At 50.1% G+C, this 18,121-nt stretch overlaps 2 protein-coding genes and 1 long non-coding RNA gene across 9 annotated transcripts in view; 2 read left to right on the forward strand and 1 right to left on the reverse strand.

The window, feature by feature from the left end:
* Window positions 1–1,004: 1,004 nt before the first annotated feature.
* Window positions 1,005–3,144, reverse strand: LOC147253995 (uncharacterized). The gene is made up of 3 exons (XR_015118099.1): window positions 2,840–3,144; window positions 2,424–2,768; window positions 1,005–1,044 (listed from the first exon to the last, which is right to left on the reverse strand). It is a non-coding gene; the product is annotated as an uncharacterized LOC147253995 (long non-coding RNA).
* Window positions 1,956–10,246, forward strand: LOC147253996 (P2X purinoceptor 5-like). 2 transcript variants are annotated; one of them, XM_086215393.1, is made up of 12 exons: window positions 2,008–2,172; window positions 3,586–3,736; window positions 4,552–4,623; window positions 6,389–6,464; window positions 6,554–6,650; window positions 6,775–6,855; window positions 6,964–7,105; window positions 7,232–7,368; window positions 7,453–7,546; window positions 7,818–7,883; window positions 7,961–8,043; window positions 8,418–10,246. In XM_086215393.1, exons 1-12 carry the CDS (start codon window positions 2,036–2,038, stop codon window positions 8,428–8,430), a joined length of 1,149 nt encoding a protein of 382 aa, XP_086071519.1. In that variant the 5' UTR covers window positions 2,008–2,035; the 3' UTR covers window positions 8,431–10,246. The 2 variants fall into 2 exon arrangements, with proteins under 2 accessions (XP_086071518.1, XP_086071519.1); XM_086215392.1 differs by having other exon boundaries at window positions 1,956–2,172; window positions 6,964–7,368.
* Window positions 10,247–13,977: 3,731 nt separating this feature from the next.
* The window catches only part of samsn1a (SAM domain, SH3 domain and nuclear localisation signals 1a), a 13,631-nt gene continuing 9,487 nt past the window's right edge, over window positions 13,978–18,121 (forward strand). The window contains exons 1-6 of one of the 6 annotated variants that reach the window (XM_086215389.1): window positions 13,978–14,363; window positions 15,917–16,096; window positions 16,402–16,448; window positions 17,172–17,212; window positions 17,454–17,534; window positions 17,770–17,864. In XM_086215389.1, coding sequence (XP_086071515.1) covers window positions 14,340–14,363; window positions 15,917–16,096; window positions 16,402–16,448; window positions 17,172–17,212; window positions 17,454–17,534; window positions 17,770–17,864 — 468 coding nt within the window. In that variant the 5' untranslated portion in view covers window positions 13,978–14,339. Of the gene's footprint in view, window positions 14,364–14,427; window positions 14,917–15,916; window positions 16,097–16,401; window positions 16,449–17,171; window positions 17,213–17,450; window positions 17,535–17,769; window positions 17,865–18,121 lie in introns of those variants that run through there. The other 5 variants (XM_086215388.1, XM_086215386.1, XM_086215387.1 and 2 more) reach the window with 5 other exon arrangements.

The raw sequence follows: 18,121 nt of genomic DNA on the forward strand, positions 1-18,121 counted from the left end.
GCGGCTTTACACCTCAGTGTCTCACAGGAAGCTCATGGCGTTGTCCTCTTTACAAAGCTCAAGACCACATCATAATCTGGATGTGAGGAAGATTGTCCTGAAGGAGGAGGGACAGGGACTGATGATGGATCCTCACCCTCATGCAGGGAGGAAATGAAGCTGGTGGCCTGGATTGCTGCTCATATCTCAGAGGTCCCTCTGCGATTCTGGTTAGGGAGCACTTTTCTCAACAAGAGCTCGCTTTCCTGCTGAGAAACAGCTTTTAACCACCGTAGGTTTCTGTCATAAAATTTCATGTTTGACTTTTGATGGTTTAACAAACATAATTTCCTCATTGTCGAGTCCTTTGGTGCTGCAGTAATCAGGTTGAGTCACTGAAGAGGGAAGCTCTCTCTGAATCTGGACTGTTGGGGATCGAGAAGATTATCTCAATCAGAACATTTCCCCCGGGTGGAGACGAGTGGGTCGCGTGGAAAAGGACCTACAGTAGGAAGATCAGGACTTAACCACTGGAACTGAAACGGCACCAACATCCAGAGAGAAGCTACGCACCTCATTAGACGAGTTGAGCGGTTGTTATTCTTCGTGTCTCCACTGTTGATGGTGAAGCCGCCCTCGAGAGAGCAGCAGGACCTCATCCGAACCGGCCAAGTTCACTCAAAGAATGTGACTGCATGCTTCAGCGCAGGCGCTGAGAAAAAATCCACGCACAAATTTTCTCACCTGTTTCAGCAACCAACTCCACCAGAACACAGTCGAGTCGCTGCTGACAGCGATAAATCCCCAGGTCAGACGTTTGAAGCTCATCCGTGCAGATGGAGTAGTTCCCTTCAGGGGCCAGAGCGGGGAAAGCCTTCACCCGGCCGTCCCTGGGGTCCAGGAACTTAACCCACCCTTTAGCTTTGAGCACAACGAGGTCCGTCGCTGGAGTTTGGACCCATGAGACCTGGTCCAGGCGACCTTTGGTGAAGTTGCACGGGAGGGTCACAGAGGAGCCCAGTGGTGCTATGAGGGCGTGTGTTACACACGAGTCCTCGTGGGCATCTGAACACAAAAATATCAGGCTTTCACAAAATCACACCGCAGCGCTGAAACAGATCAAAGCAGACAGGTAACACAGAACTGAGCACCAAAATATCTGACAAAGAAATGTGACGTGAGTGGATGTGGTAGCAACCGATCCGAAGGTGAAGTGGGGCTGCAGCAGCAGCTACAGGCCAGCACACATGCCAGCTTAAAACATCCAAACATGGAGATAATGAAAATGAGCAAGCCAATAAAATTAAAATTTCCATATGAAGCTTAATTTACCCTTTGAAGAGACCGATAAGAAGCACAGGACGAGAAGGGGAACCCAGCCAGCAGCCAGCAGCATCTTGTGACGTGAGAAGGGAAAGCGTGTTTGTGGCTTTTTGACTCCTTCGAGCATCCTGTCACACCTCCAGACCACCACGAAGCACCGAGCTACCCAAGAAAACCAATCAGCCGATGCTGCAGCCAAATCTTTGCATGAGGTCATAGCGGCGGCTGAGAGATGGCTTGGCTGCTGCCTCCAACACCTCCTGTCAGGGGCCCCTCAGCAGAAGGGCCCCTGACAGGAAGCTGGTCCTCATCCAGGCTGCCAAGCCCACAATGAAGACAATTAGGGCTCAATTTAGCAATTTAGGATGTGAAGCTGGAGACACAACGGAACCAGCAGAGTAATTACACTGCAGCAGGAAAACCCTGCACCCTGAAGGGATTCTTCAGCACCGACTCACTGCTGCTCATTCGGTCCTGGATTAAACGAAGCCGCTCATCGGAGTCAGACACTGAAACACAAGCAACCCTCCTTTAAGCAAATAGGCCTGTTTCAGCCAAGCCAGGGGTCCAATGGTGACTTCATGTGCAGGCTGGTTACAGCACTCTTCCTGGAGGGGGAGGCTGCTTATACTCTCTCTCTCTCTCTCTCTCTCTCTCTCCCCCTCCCTCCCCCCTCTCCCTCTCTCCCTGTTTGCGTGTGTGTGTCTACAGAAACCAAACGGACACTTGCAGGATGGCCGGCAGCTGCCTGACAGGAGCTTTTTTCTCCTTATTTGACTACAAAACAAAAAAATTCATCGTTGCCCAAAATAAGAAAGTGGGAGTTTTATACAGATTAATTCAGCTGTCAATCCTCGGCTACATCATCGGGTAAGAGACTCAGCATGACTCTAATCCTTGTGTTTGCACCCCTGTTGATTTCATGACATGCATGAAGAATCCAGGCAGTAATATAACAAAATCAAGTCTCAGTAAATGAAATATAATTACTTAAGTGACAATAAATGGTGATGCATTACGATGATGCGTTACCTGAGCCAACTAAAAACAGAAGTTTTAATCTGGATGTGAGGAAGATTGTCCTGAAGGAGGAGGGACAGGGACTGATGATGGATCCTCACCCTCATGCAGGGAGGAAATGAAGCTGGTGGCCTGGATTGCTGCTCATATCTCAGAGGTCCCTCTGCGATTCTGGTTAGGGAGCACTTTTCTCAACAAGAGCTCGCTTTCCTGCTGAGAAACAGCTTTTAACCACCGTAGGTTTCTGTCATAAAATTTCATGTTTGACTTTTGATGGTTTAACAAACATAATTTCCTCATTGTCGAGTCCTTTGGTGCTGCAGTAATCAGGTTGAGTCACTGAAGAGGGAAGCTCTCTCTGAATCTGGACTGTTGGGGATCGAGAAGATTATCTCAATCAGAACATTTCCCCCGGGTGGAGACGAGTGGGTCGCGTGGAAAAGGACCTACAGTAGGAAGATCAGGACTTAACCACTGGAACTGAAACGGCACCAACATCCAGAGAGAAGCTACGCACCTCATTAGACGAGTTGAGCGGTTGTTATTCTTCGTGTCTCCACTGTTGATGGTGAAGCCGCCCTCGAGAGAGCAGCAGGACCTCATCCGAACCGGCCAAGTTCACTCAAAGAATGTGACTGCATGCTTCAGCGCAGGCGCTGAGAAAAAATCCACGCACAAATTTTCTCACCTGTTTCAGCAACCAACTCCACCAGAACACAGTCGAGTCGCTGCTGACAGCGATAAATCCCCAGGTCAGACGTTTGAAGCTCATCCGTGCAGATGGAGTAGTTCCCTTCAGGGGCCAGAGCGGGGAAAGCCTTCACCCGGCCGTCCCTGGGGACTGGCCAAGTTCATTCAAGGCCACACTAGAAAATGGCAGGAAGTTCTTGTCATCAGAGCTGAAGTGGCACCTGAGAACTGGAGACTCTGTCAAGGGTCTGTGACTAAAAGTAGAAAACCATAATTGTGTGTGTGTGTGTGTGTGTGTGTGTGTGTGTGTGTGTGTGTGTGTGTGTGTGTGTGTGTGTGTGCGTGCGTGTGTGGGGGGGGTCCTACTGGTGATGAGGAGTCCCAGCTTCAGGTGCAACAACATTTAAGCTAAAGGTGTAAAAAGCTAAATGTTAACTGGTCCATTCGCCACCTGTCCATGAGATGTGCAACGTTATCCAAAGTGAACTACGACATGAAGAAGTAGAACGCCTCAGCTGGGAGGATGACCTCAGACCTGACACCTGAGACCTGAGCCCTGTTTGTGACCCACAGGTGGGTTTTCTTGACCAAGAAAGGTTACCAGGAGACGGACGAGGCCATCCAGAGTTCCATCATCACCAAACTGAAGGGAGTCTCCGTCACCAACACCTCAGAGTCTGGGCTGCTGGTGTGGGGGCCCGAGGACTATGTCATCCCACCACAGGTAAAATCTGGGTTGATCATCAGACAAACAGGTACACACAGGTAAACACAGGTACACACAGGCACACACAGGTAAACACAGGTACACACAGGTAAACACAGGTAAACACAGGTACACACAGGTAAACACAGGTACACACAAGCAAACAGGTACACACAGGCACACACAGGTACACACAGGTAAACACAGGCACACACAGGTAAACACAGGTACACACAGGTAAACACAGGTACACACAAGCAAACAGGTACACACAGGCACACACAGGTACACACAGGTAAACACAGGCACACACAGGTACACACAGGTACACACAGGCACACACAGGTAAACACAGGTACACACAGGTAAACACAGGTACACACAAGCAAACAGGTACACAGGCACACACAGGTACACACAGGTAAACACAGGCACACACAGGTACACACAGGTAAACACAGGTACACACAGGCACACACAGGTACACACAGGCACACACAGGTAAACACAGGTACACACAAGCAAACAGGTACACACAGGCACACACAGGTACACACAGGTAAACACAGGCACACACAGGTACACACAGGTAAACACAGGTACACACAAGGCAAACACAGGTACACACAGGCACACACAGGTAAATACAGGTAGACACAGGTAGACACAGGTACACACAGGTAAACACAGGTACACACAGGTAGACACAGGCACACACAGGTAAACACAGGTACACACAGGTAAACACAGGTACACACAGGTAGATACAGGATGCTGGGTGTAAGTGAGGGGACCCGCCATCATCTAATGCACGACCTTCTCTCCACTCTCAGGGCGAAGCTGCTCTCTTTGTCGTGACCAATTTCTTTGAGACACCAAAGCAGAAGATGGGACACTGCGCTGAGGTGAGGCTCCCTACGCCAGACGGCCAGTAGACTGGCAGGCAGCACTATAACCGTGGTCACATGACGGAGGAGCAGCTCCTATCCCCGATGTCAGTATAGTCAGGGTTCTGTGTGTCTCCAAATCCCTGGGGTCTGGGAGGTGAGAAGCACCAAGACTCAGAGGAAGACGCCAAGAGGGGGTCTGAGTCCTGGACCAGGACTGAGAGACGGTTCCACAGGGGAGGAGCCTGATAGCTGGAGGCTTTGGCTGCTGTTCTACTCCTGGAGCCCTCAGGAACCAGCAGGGTTCTAGCTGGGGAGTAGGGGACTAGGAGCTCTGTCAGAAGAGAAGGTTCCTGATTGTTGAGGGCTTTGATGTTAGATGAAGGATCGAGAATCCTATGCTGAGTTAGACAGGGATCCAGTGCAGAGAGGCCAGTACAGGAGGGATCTGGTCTCTTCCACCGGTCCCCTGAGCAGATCCTTTCTTTGAGCTGATGAGAAGCACACAAGACCTGAGTAAACAGTCGACAGGTCAACAAACAGGGCGCCAGAGCTCGGCGCCAGAGCTCGGCGCCAGAGCTCGGCGCCAGAGCTCGGCGGCGTGCTGATGCTAAGCTGCTGGAGTCACCGAATTACTGTCTTGGGAACATTAATGTTCCCCGCTGAAGAGCCCCCATTGTTTCATTGCAGTTGTTGTGTTACTGTCAGACCGGAGGGGAGTTGCTGGAGTCTCAAGATGTGTGTTTAGACGCTTGTTACCTAACTGCCCTCCGCACTTGTGAGCTGCCACTGACTGTTTATTTAAAGTTGCTTAATTTACTCTGTGCTGCTGGAGGCGACTGCAGCCCTCCATGTCTCATAGCCACAGCAGAGCACGTGTGACTGAGGTCACCAGCTGGTGATGACGGACACTCTGAATATCTTGAGTTAAACAAGTCTCAGCTGGAACGTTTCTAGCTCAGATCAATTTATCTCATTCATAACCTCGGTAAACTCCAGAGACCAGTGCCTCTACGGGGGTACCTGGTCCCTCCTGCCCCTCAGTCGTCAGATGGCAGCTCAGGCCTACCAACATTCAAACTGAAAAAAGTGAAATTCACTTAAAAAAATTCAGAATCACAAATCAAAATATCTTTGATACTTGAATGTTTGAATGTATACTAAAGGCTGCAAACTGTTGGATGATCCACCAGAAGGATCTGCTCCCACTGCTGATTCCTTCAGTTAGAAAATAAACATCTGACGGTGGCACTCCCTTCACAGCTCTTAGTTTGAACAAAAGATGTCCAACAGAGGACAACGTCCCTCCGTGAGTGTGTGTGTATCAGCACTGCTCATCATTTCCCTCCATTCTTGAGCTGCTCTTTCCAGAAGGTTCCTGGTATGTAAACTCAAGTCGGGGGAAACTGCTCAAGTGCTGCACTTGTTTTCAGCTGCGAGCAACAGCACTGCCCCGTATGGGATTGTTGCTGCTCCTGTTGCAGTCGCACACACGTCACACAACCCTCAAGCCTGAGAAAACTTCTGTGACCCAAGTCCCAACAAGAGAGGAAGTGAAAACTACAAGGAAATAAGTCAAACTCTGGGGTTTAGGAAGTTGAAAATGTGACCAAGTTAGGTATGATTGTGAGTTCTAGTCACAACAATTTCCTGGGTTGTGTGAAACTGCCAGTGGACGCAGTTGAGGACTTCGTCTCTGGCAGAACTGGCGTCTGTGTGGGTGTTCAGATGGGGTTTGGTTGCTTTGGCCGAAGGAAACTGAACATCTGGTTTTTGCTCCCAGAGCCCCAAAGTGCTGGATGGACTCTGTCGGGAGGATGGCGACTGCCAGGACCGGACGATGGTGGTGGCCGGTCACGGTAGAAAGAGCCCGACTTCATCTTCAAGCTGAGCTTGTTCGTGTTCACTTTTCACCATGAACCACGATTCCTCTCTCTGGTTTGCGAAGGTATCAAGACTGGCCGATGCTTACAAAGGGACGACAACTCCACCGGGACCTGTGAGATCCTTGGCTGGTGTCCGGTCGAAAGAAAATTCAAACCACAGTAAGAAGCCGCCTGAGGTTCACCCACACGGGGAGTTCCCGTAGTTCAAGTTTGTGTCTTTTTGACATCTGTGTTCCCCCAGTTGTTTATAAGCTGAAGTTAGCTGTTAACCTGTTGTCACCAGAAGGCCTCTGCTGACCAACGCTGAAAACTTCACCATCTTCATCAAGAACTTCATCCAGTTTCCCAGATTTTCATTTTCAAAGTAAGACTCGCCCTCTCAGTCTTCTCTGTAGCTCTGGAGTGGGTCGTCCTGCCATGTACCACTAATGTACACACCCTGTACTACTACTGTGTATTTCTTGACACTGAGGTCCAACATTTTGGAAACAAGTGATGAATCCTACTTGAAGAGATGCCGCTACGATGAAGAGCTCCACCCGTACTGTCCCATCTTCTGCCTGGGAGACATCACCAGGCAAGCAGGATACAACCTCCGGGACATGGCAACCTTTGTTAGTGTCGCATTCCAAGAGGAGTTACTGTATGCTGAGTGTGTGTGTGTGTGTGTGTGTGTGTGTGTGTTGATCACATGCATGCCAGGGCTGCACCTGACCATCACACTTGTGTTCTGCGCCCAGGGCGCGTCCATCGGCGTGATGATCAGCTGGGACTGCGACCTCGACAAAGGTTACTCCAACTGTCATCCTCTGTACCGCTTCACTCGCCAGGATGTCAGCCGCCTCAACAAGACCATCTCAGCAGGGTTCAACTTCAGGTGGGTTTGTTAAAACCCGTGGTTAGACAGAAGGTACAGTCTTCACCTGAGTAAAAGTCTCCGTATCGGCTTCCTTTCCCACAGACACGCTCGCTATTATAAAAATGCTGAGGGTGAGAGTTACCGATCTCTATTCAAGGTTTATGGAATCCGATTTAACATCATGGTGAATGGAAAGGTATGATAATGATTTTCAAAGTTTCATAAATGTCTTTGCTAAACTATGCTGATGTTTTAGGGTTTCAACCCATGAACAGGAGCAGCAGCTCCCAGGAACATGAGGTCTGCTCTTGTCTCCACTCAGTTTATACTCAGAAATAAACACAAGACTTGATCAAATATTCAGGGGAAAAACCTGCACATTCCATCAGTGGCTTTGAATAAGAGAGACAGCACTTTGGTTTGCATGAGTAAAATGAGTAATTTTGTATTCCAACTGTCGTCGGGAGGCCGGGAAGTTCAGCATCGTCCCAACAGCCATCAACGTGGCGGCGGGACTGGCTCTGATGGGAGCGGTGAGTACCAGCACAGCCTGAGTTCTCCTGCCAGTTGTCCCAGTTCCTCACCACTGCTCCTGTGCTTGACTTCCCAGGGAGCTTTCTTCTGTGACATGGTGCTTCTCTACCTGATGAAGAATGGAACTGCTTATCGGGAGAGGAAGTTCGAAGGATCCAGGTGAAGTTCTCCTCCAGTTGTTCTTTGATTAACCTTTTATGATCAACGTTCCCTCACTGGAAATCAGACGCTGTCCTTGATGAACGCTGTGTTGGAGGAAGCAGCCTCTCCTTTCACTCACAGCTGGGAGAGAAAACGTAGTTCAACCCTTGACCCCACAGGTGGACGGACTCAAACTACCTTTTATGTGTTGTGAGCACTTTCTGATAATTGAAGGAGACAAATACACATTTCAGTCAAAAGACAAAGACTAAATCACACCAAAACCAGCCAACATGGCGAGTCACAGCGCCGCGGTGACCCTCCAACGGGCGCGTCTCACTGTTCATTCTGTATTCATGCAAAACACTTTGCCCTCTGTGTCTGCCTCTCAGGTCCAGCATCTGAAGACTAGAGGGCGAGAAGGATCCCGAGGACACGTTAGTCCTTCATGGCCGGAGACGAGTTGGTGTCCCGCCGTCGACCGAACACAGACTGCATCTGTGCTGTCAGATCTAGATGAAGAAGCATCAAGGACAGTTGAACACTGGTGCATAAATATAAATCTAAATATATCACATATATGTAATCCTAAAAAACTCTTTATCTGGTTCAAAACAACAATCCACACCAGTCCAGAACCATCAAACCTGAACCGGAGGAACGCAGATGCATCAGCTAATCAGGCTGAAACTCCCACAGAACCACCGGTTCTCCCGCAAGACTTGGATCTGATGGCCCTGGGCGGTTGCTTGTGTGGAAATGTGAATGTTTGGAAGGATGTGACTGACACTGACTACTGATCACAGGCTCTGTATTGATACACTGTTTGAAAACTGTAAAAGTAGGATGTAATGAAGTGTTGATGGTGGAGTCGTTCGTCTTTACCGGCTACAGGTGAAACTGAGCGCTGCGCTGGCGTCAGTGGCAGCTGCAGGGACGGTGGAGCGATGGTGACCCTGCCAGGGGCTTCCACCCAACACAGAGCTAATGTTTAATTTCTTCAGTGGCCGGAGATCGATGCGTTGTTGTCCTGGTTTGGATCAGTCGCCACCTCAATGGGGCAGTGCTACGGCCTCTTACCTGCTTAAATCCCTGCCCACCTTTGCTCAGACCCCACCCCTTCTCAAATACCACTTTCATTTTGAGTTTCTGCAACTTGCAATTACAGCAACAAATGAAGCTAACAGCAGGAAAACTGTTACTGGCTGATAACCACACACACACACACACACACACACACACACACACACACACACACACACAGTCAGTGCTGTAGGAACATGAAGCTGTGGACCAAACAGCAGCGTGGCAGCTTGTTTAGAACGCGTTGTGACTCACGGTGGAGACGTGGCGCTCTGGGACTCTGGAACGGTCCCGGGGTCAGCAGACACTCCAGGGCCGTTTCATTTCACTGTCGGATCCTGAAACATCCTTGTAATGTAGTGAGTTGCTGCCTGTTAGTTGATTTATCCAGGAACCACATTTGGTCTCCACTCAGAGAATCAAGCTGTTGGTTAACTTTTGGAGAAGAAGCTGAACCTCAGGTTACGTTTGTTCACTGCACTACACGCTAACAAACATCCCAGACTGGACTCAAGGAGCCTTACGATCTGCACTCGATGACATTCACTGGAATTAAAACTCTGTCAGAGGAAAAGTCTCCATGAGAAACCCAAAAAAGAATAATAATGTCTAACATACATTTCTAACAAAATGAAAAACTTGGTCATGGTAGCGAGGTAATTCTCTTGCACTTCACACGTTCTACCACTAGATGGCTCTAAAGTAAAAGTTTTTCTTTCAGTTATGAGAAGAGCGAAATCTCTTATGTTTACTACTTAAATTCTCCTATATTCCATCCATCCATTGTCTTCCGCTTATTCCTATTATTAAGGGTCACAGGGGGTGGAGCCTATCCCAGCAGCCTTCCCCCTGGACAGGTCACCAGTCCATGGCAGGGCCAACACAAAGAGACAGACAACCATTGGCTCTCCCAGCCACGCCTACAGTCAATTTAGAGTCTGGATTAACCTGGTCCCTCTTGATGTCTTTGGACTGTGGAGGAAGCTGGAGTACCAGAGAGAACCCAGCAGGAACAGGGAGAACATGGAGACTCACCCAGAAAGACCCCGTGCTGCAGCCGGGGCTCCACCCACAACCTTCTTGATGGGGGCCACAGGGAGGACCACTGCTCCACCCACAACCTTCTTGATGGGGGGCCACAGTGAGGACCACTGCTCCACCCACAACCTTCTTGCTGGGGGGCCACAGTGAGGACCACTGCTCCACCCACAACCTTCTTGCTGGGGGGCCACAGGGAGGACCACTGCTCCACCCACAACCTTCTTGCTGGGGGGCCACAGGGAGGACCACTGCTCCACCCACAACCTTCTTGCTGGGGGGCCACAGGGAGGACCACTACACTGCAGCCTCCTATATTACAGTACTGTGGTAACCTTGATGATGAAGACAGGATCTAACCTGCATAAAATATCTTATTAGGAAGGACTTTGAACCTCATCTTCCCAGTGAACTTTGTGTCCGTGTTAGATATCAGACTTCAGCCTGCTAGCACGCTCTGTGGTGTAAATGATGAACAGCTGATGAAACGCGTTGGCGAATGTCTTTCTCGTGTTCTGCTGATGTCATGCGCTCATGTGTGGCTGCACTAAAGTGTTACTATGGGTGCAGATACAAGAAGTGAGAGGTTCCCCTCCAGGCACTCGACTGTGGGTTACAGTAATCCGACAAAGCTGCGCTGGCACTTCTTCTCTGGATGAGCCAGCAGTTCCTCCAGGTCATAATAGGGAAGTCAGCTGCTGTTCAGCAGCTGTGTGAACTCAGGCAGGGCGCAGAGTTCCAGGCGGAGACGGCCCAGACAGCCTGACTGAACCGGTCTGGTCTGGGGGTGAGCTGTCACTGACGCAGGCTCATTCAAAGGCAAAACCAAAAGTGAGCTGTTCAGTCGAAACTCCCAGGGTTCGGCGTGGCCTCCCACCTACGGCTCACGTCCAGTAGGAGCCAAAGTTAATTAGCTCCGTTATTAGAACCTTAGATTAGAACTGTTCTCAGGCCTTTTCTGAACACAGGACAACTGCCAGATCAGACAGACAGTCTGTAACGTGTCAGAGCGAGACCCGGCAGTCGTAAGGCGTCTGCTGAGACGTGCCAGACCAAAAGTGTGGGATCAGGACTTTTGGTAGGTGGGGACTCATTGTGCTGCATCCCAGTCTGCCACATCCACCTTCAGCTACGACCGTCACATTGGAACGGTTCATGCATGGGACATGGATGTTCATGGAACAGGGGAGGAACTCCATTGAACCGGAAGAAGAGCTACACACACACACACGCGCGCGCACACACACACGCGAACGCACACACGCGCGCGCGCACACGCACGCACACACACACTTAATCCTCTCTGGATGTCTACTAATGGGTCACTGTTATGTGGGTCGCTGTCTGTCACTGTTGTAATGAAGTAGTCAAAGTCATTAAATAAAAAGAGTTAATCTTATAATCTTTGTCTCAGATTTCTTTGAACGATTTCAAAGTTTAGAATCACAAAACTGTCGACTGTGACTCATCATTACCATCGTCCCCCAAGCTGGGAATCAAAGCCCATCTGGGTTGACAGCAGCCACGAACCCTTCAGTCATCGCTGATGGAGAGGCGGCGCCGAAAGTCCTGATCCTCAACTGCACAAACTGATTTGACTTGAACTTCTTGATTTCTTTGTAAATAATTTAACTTTCATCCTGCAATCAGAATAAAGGAGCAATCTGGTCGTCAGGTAGGCTGCAGGAGAACAGACGGAACACTGCACCTAGGTTTGACATGGGGTTGCTCTTGAGAGCTCAGGTGAACACGTCAGAGCGGAGCAGGTCGGTTCCAGGTGCTCCACCCTCCACCTGTTCAGGGACACTTTAGAAATGTGAACGGTCGTCCTAAAGTCAGCCTCAGCTGAGCTCTGGCGGGGGTTCAAGATCATTCCATCCCTGCTTCAGCACTCGGCTGCACTGTTGGCTTCTCCTCTGTGTTGAAAACACCTTGACACCCAGGAACCCTGCAGCATGCGTTCATCCCAGAGGGGGCGTGGCCACTGTCACTGGGCCTGGCACTCCAGTCACATTCATATGCTGGTGGGCAAAGAGATCTTCGCTGCTGTAGGTCAATAGAACATGACCTCATCGACACAAGTGGTCTGAAGACAGCAGGAGAGTCACTGATCGGTGCCTTCATTTATTCCTCACCCAAGATTGAATCGGTGGTCGTCATGGTAACAGCTCTTTCATTGGTCAAAGATATCGCCGAGGTGACGAATTTGACCAAACAAGATGGATTCAAAACACACATCAGTGTCAGAGTTCATTGCACTTAAACGGGTCTGTCTGGAACGTCAGCACGCAAATATGGGTCATGCGTGTTAATCTGGCCATCTGTTTGCCCTCCTCGTTAGCGCAGCATCCGAGGTGGGCAATCGCAGGATTAATAAGCAGCTGGAGGGAGACTTCACACTCCGATGTGTAAAGTGGTTGACACTGCGTTAGAAATATCTGCAGCAGATGCACGGATTGACCCGATGACTCCTGGTGATGAAAAAGAGAGAAGTTAAACCAAACTTCAAACCAAAACTGGAATTTAGTCTCACTGTTCTGAGGAGGCGTTGGTAAAAAAAAAAAAAAAAAAAAAAAAAACCCGCATCTTCCTCCTCCACAGGAATCAGCTGCAGCTCCTGTTGGTTCAGGGGCGCCTGGGACAAATATGGCAACCCCATTCTTCTTATTGCTGGCGCTGCTCGATCAGGGGCAGATTTCAACTGGCCTCTCTGGTGATACTGAGCGAGTAAAACCCAGACAAACGTATTTGTGAAGCAGCTCATCCAGCACCGATCGGCTTCACAAAGGTCCAACAAGACAAGAAGGCCCGCCGGAGACCCAACGGAGACACGCAGCTCCCATGCAGCAGAAAATGTAGTTAAATCTGAATATCCTGTAACATTTCTTGGCCCTCCTCTTTGTCTCAGACCCTCTGCTTCTGAGCCGAACTGTGGCCCACACAAGCAGTCCTGACACAGTCCACCTGAGAGGTCTTCGAGGGGCCCTGGTCCTGCAGATCTGATTGGTACCTAAAAGATAAGCAGTTTGCCAAGAGTATTTTCAACATTGTCCCCATGGCAATAATAAAGTATTTCTGATTCTGATCTTGCAGTAAATTCTTTCAGGAAACCTTTAGCCAATGAGGGCTGAGCGTTGGAGTGATGTCACAATCTTTTTCGTGTCTTAACATGTTTCTAAGGTGACATTTCCTCACGGGTGACAGAGACTCTCTGTCCAGCGCCCCAGGAAGGCTGGTGTCACAGTTCTAGAAAGCTGCGTGTCATTTGGTAGCTGGACACATGATTTCTCACATTTCAGGGACAGTTCACCCAGAAACGAATGTTCTGTCCCCGCCCCTGATCCTCATCAGGCTGCTGGGGTCTGACAGGTTGCAGTCGTCGTCCAAACAGCTGCAGTGAATGAGAGCAGTTTTCAAATGAAGAGGAACGTGAGCTAAAATAAAAATGTCCCCTTCCGCTGGTCTGAGGTGATCCAGGTGTCCTGCAGCTTCAGCCTCTCTGAACAAGGCTGGGAGCTCCAGGCTACCCTGAACAGAAACACGGCGGAGGTGAGGTCATCAGTAGAACTGGTTCCAGAGAGACCCCAGCAGACCCGCCTTCCTGCGCGATCCTGATCTTTGCCTCTACGTTACTGGCTGGTGAGCTTGACGACGTCTCTCACGCTGATATTTCACGGCACAAATGTCTGGAAGGACCTCAGAAAAGTAGAATTAAGACAAAGTGTCCATTGAAAGGCCAAAATTCAGATCGTCTGGCACATTTGAGACTGCACTGCCTCTTCAGAATCTTTGCAATGATGCACACATCCAGTTTAAAGGGTCACGTCACTCTCCAGAGTCAAGGGTTGCATTTGCTGTGTCGCCCTGTCAGCACGGATCCTGAGTGACCGGCGTCCCGCCTGCAGGTGCCCGCTGCTCTCAGGGAGCTGGAGCCCTGCCTCCTCACACACACAAAACCCCCCAAAACAAAGGGTTCAAAACAAAGACTCCATCTGTTGCTCGTCCAATCACGGGCCTGTCGTCAGGAGCGAGTCCTTCTTCAGCTGGTAGAGTAATGGTGGTCCATCTATTGGATTAGTGGAGGGATTTCACTGCCGTATTAATCTGAGAGGACAGCAGGCGACGCGGCTGTGCTGCTGCGTCTCTCAGCTGCTTCACTTCCATCGGGAGACTCGAGGAGCCTCGCGTCCAACATGAACCTTTTCTGCTTTTCACTGGTAAGAGACACGCTTTCTGCATTTATGACGCCAGCAGGGCGAGAGGGGAGGCACCTGGAAACACTGAGCTCGCGAGTTGTTGTCTCGGCTGTTGAACGCTGCCGTCACGGAAGTGTGCAAGGCGTCGGGTCACCGCCGCGGTGTGCGTCAGCCTCTGCGTGCGCGAGCGGCTGCTGCTTCTTCTGGTGCCTGTCGAACATTTAAAAAGGCTTCTTTAACTCAGATTTACCTCAGCGGGTTTTATCGGTGCTCGGTGGTTTCCAGAGACCCGGGAGGAGGCGGGACCCACTTTGGGTCCTTCAGATGCGTCTGCGGCGGTGGTGCAGCACGACGTCACCTGGACACAAACGTGGCCTTGCTGTTGTTCCCTACTGGTGGCTGAAGGGTCCACATCTGAAGATGACGAGTTCAGAGGCTCAGGGTCCTTGCAGCCCGTGGCTCATGAAGCCAACCGAGTGGCAGCTGTCTGTCACCGCTTGAAGAATTCATGATGAAAGTCTCAGTTGCAGTTTGGTCATCCAGAGGGGTTCTTCTTCTGTGGTGCCGGCTGCAGGTGTGTCGCTCACGTTCGTGGCTGACATCACACCCTCTGTGCTTCCTTCTCTCTGATTGATTAACCTGAGTTGATACTCATATTATTTGGCTGGTACTTCGTTGTCCAGAGTTTGGTACCCAGACCTTACTTTGACCACCAGCCTCTCCAGCACTGGCGGTCCCGTTTTATTCCCAGCAAGTGTGTGTTGACCTCAAAGTAACGTGAAATGCAGGTGCGCAGGCAGCACCACTCGACCTAAACTCAGCCGTGGTGAATGAGGAGCAGTGACATCAGAATATAAAAGTACAGCAAGTAGAAGCTATCGTACCTCAAAAAGAGGATTCAGTGTACTTTCACTGCATCAGTACACGACGAAGACGTCAGGAGGGCAAACGTGGTTCCGTGGAATGTTCTTGGAAACACTTCTCTAATCCCACTGGAACCTGTCTCATCAAATCCTCCTGACTCGGGTTTTGATGCTGTGGAATGAAGATTTGTGAGATGAATGTGTTTCATGTGTTTGGGCTTGTAAACAAGTATTATTTGAATATTACTGCTCTGTGTGGCACAGCTGGGGATGATGTTTTTAGTTGATGAGTACAAGAGTGAGCGCCCGTCACAGGGCAGGAAACCTCCTCCTCCTGTAAAAGCTGTTGATTTGGACACAGTATGAATGCATGGCTGGCACTCACTCAGATTTAGCAGAGTAGATTAAATCCATTCATAAATTAGAGGCGGGTGACAGATTAAAGGAATAAAAACAAGACTGTAAAGTGTCTCAGTGGTTCTGGGCCACCATGAACAGCCTCAAGTGTCTGACACTACTGAGGGATGAACGCCACTATCCCTGCTGCTGGTGTTTGATGATGGTGGGAGAGGGCAAAGGTCAGAGTGCAGGATTCACTTCATCTTGGCGCCCTATGTGAGGGGGCTTCGTCTACAAGACGGAGGCCACTCCCGTGACTTGTCAGCATTTCCCAGATGTCCTGTAACTGTGCGTCTGTGCTCGTGTCATCAGGAGGGGTCCATGGACAGCCTGTACGAGGCTGTGCAGCGCTCCAGTGACGGCCCTCCGCCCCCCGTCCCCAGCCGCTCGTCCAGCCGCTCCTGCAGCCGCTCCTGCAGCCGCTCCTGCAGCCCGGCGGTTCTGCTGGACGACGGTTCCAAGTGGCGAGGCTCGGGAAGATCCATTTCTATGGTGAATGTAGACTCTGTGTCATTCAGACTGTGGGTGGTGGAGTCTTGTGAACAAATATGAGCAGATTGAGAGGGGTCACCTCTCACAGGAGTCGGGCTGCCATCCACCAGATTGTTCCAGTAAAATAAAGCTGATTATGAAATCCCAACAATGACTGGAGCCAGTTGACAGCTGCTGCTGGAGCAGTTGAGATTTGTTTGGTAAATGAAATGTCGCTGACGTGTCACTGACCTCCGTGTGAGCCTGTAAAGTCCATTCGGATGTGGCAGAAATTCATAGTCATTAAATTGCGGCCTTTTACTTAGGAAATGGCGGCGATGCAGCGGACGGACTCCAGCAAGAAGAAGAGACGGTAAGAGACACACATGCAAACAGTCGCACCAAACCATTCTGGATTTCACTTGCAGTCAAATCTGTTGTATTTGTGTGGCAGGTCTCCACATTAATCATGTTCAGTAATCCCAGCAGGCAGCCCGCCTTGTGTCTGCGCCTTTGTTGGGCGTGCGTGCAGCAGTGCAGAGCTGCCATGCAAGTGAAAGGGTTTTCCATCAAGTAATAATGTGGCTTGAAAGGCTCCCTGTTTATTTTCACTGGGTTAATACGGTAAATCCCTCCTGCAGAGGAGGCTCTGCACCAGCCCTCCTCCCCCAGGCCTCACGTCTGCTCACTGCCATGGACAGTTTGCAGAGGACAATGACATCACACTCGCCAGAAACAGCTGAAAAAATGTCACATGCAGGATGCAATCATGTGGCCGATGGTTGAGGGGTTTTGAGAAGCAGGTTTCTGTGGAGTGTTGGGCCAGCAGAAGGCAGATTATGGCTTTGGTTAGTTGGGCTAAGCGGATTCAAGGCCCACCTACTTAGTCCGCAGGCTCCTCGACACCTTTAGTCTCCCGGCCTCACTGGGAAAGACACTCAACTGTTTGAGTCCTTAGAAAGACAACAGGAAGAATCCTGCATGTTGTGGGATTCCTCTGTTCTAGGGGCTGTCTTAGGCACGCACGCACGCACGCACGCACGCACGCACGCACGCTCAAAGTTCCTAACATTTAAATCTGTTATTTTACTTTCAGAACACATTTATCAAAATCTGCATCCGACGATGAAACCCTGTGTGAGTACCAGCAAATGTTTGTCTGTATTAAATAGTTCATTTTGAATGTAAAAATATATAGAAAGATGATAAATATGCAATCCAATCAGTTGGGGGTGAGGACAGAGACGTGTCAGTCACTCCTGGCGGGCGAGGCCAGCAGCTGAGGAACGGCTCCGGTCTGTTGGGGTCCGACCCACTGGGCTGCCTGACAGACTCGCCTCGCTTCACCCTGATTTCTATTTGTCTCCGTGCTCAGCAGATAACCCCGTCAGTAATGCCGCAGTCTGGCAGCCCGCCAAGAGCCGAGAAGATTTAGTCCACATCAACAATCACAATGAAGGTAAATAGGAAATAAATGGGTTGGGCTGATCTCTCTGCCAGCGCTCACTTGGAGTCTCAGCAGGCGTCTGAAGACTCGGCCCGTTCACCAGTACAACTGGACCTGAACCTGTCAGCTCCACTGGGACGGTCAACGGGCCTGACGTCAATGTGATAGTCAACAGAATGAAGCGCCGCAGTGCTTCCTGTTCCGGTGGAACTGACCCGGTGATGTCATTGAACTGGTATCTTTTTAGAGATGAAGAGGACGAAGCACAGAACAGAAACCAGAGGAGGGAAAGCGGTTCATCATCTCAGCACCAAGAAGAAGGACAAACAGGCTGGGAGCCAGGTCAGGATCTCCTCGGCCTCTGTTTTACTACGATGCAACAGGAATGCAGCGTTACACTGAAACACAAAGATCCAATTAGATCAGCTTGTCTGGTTTAGCTGCTGCTTGTTCTGGCGGCTGGAAGCCAAATCCAGATTTAACAGCAGCAACCTGAAAGACCCAGGGAGTTATTTTGGACTCCTTTTAGCTGTTGCGTCCTCCTCAGGAGTCCCCACGCTGGCAGCATGGGTCCACACACATGCCGATTGTGTTTTAAT

The sequence above is a fragment of the Aulostomus chinensis genome, chromosome 10 (assembly GCF_037954235.1).
Source record: "Aulostomus chinensis isolate RoL2024-O1b breed Wild chromosome 10, RoL_Achi_v1.0, whole genome shotgun sequence".
In the NCBI taxonomy this organism is placed as follows: domain Eukaryota; kingdom Metazoa; phylum Chordata; class Actinopteri; order Syngnathiformes; family Aulostomidae; genus Aulostomus; species Aulostomus chinensis.

What these genes read in the sequence shown, in the direction of transcription:
- LOC147253996 (XM_086215392.1), top strand. Translation starts at nt 2,036, where the DNA reads ATGGCCGGCAGCTGCCTGACAGGAGCTTTTTTCTCCTTATTTGACTAC. An exon ending in ATCCTCGGCTACATCATCGG is followed by an intron (nt 2,173 to 3,585) that starts GTAAGAGACTCA and finishes TGTGACCCACAG; the next exon opens with GTGGGTTTTCTTGACCAAGA. An exon ending in ACATCATGGTGAATGGAAAG is followed by an intron (nt 7,547 to 7,817) that starts GTATGATAATGA and finishes TGTCGTCGGGAG; the next exon opens with GCCGGGAAGTTCAGCATCGT.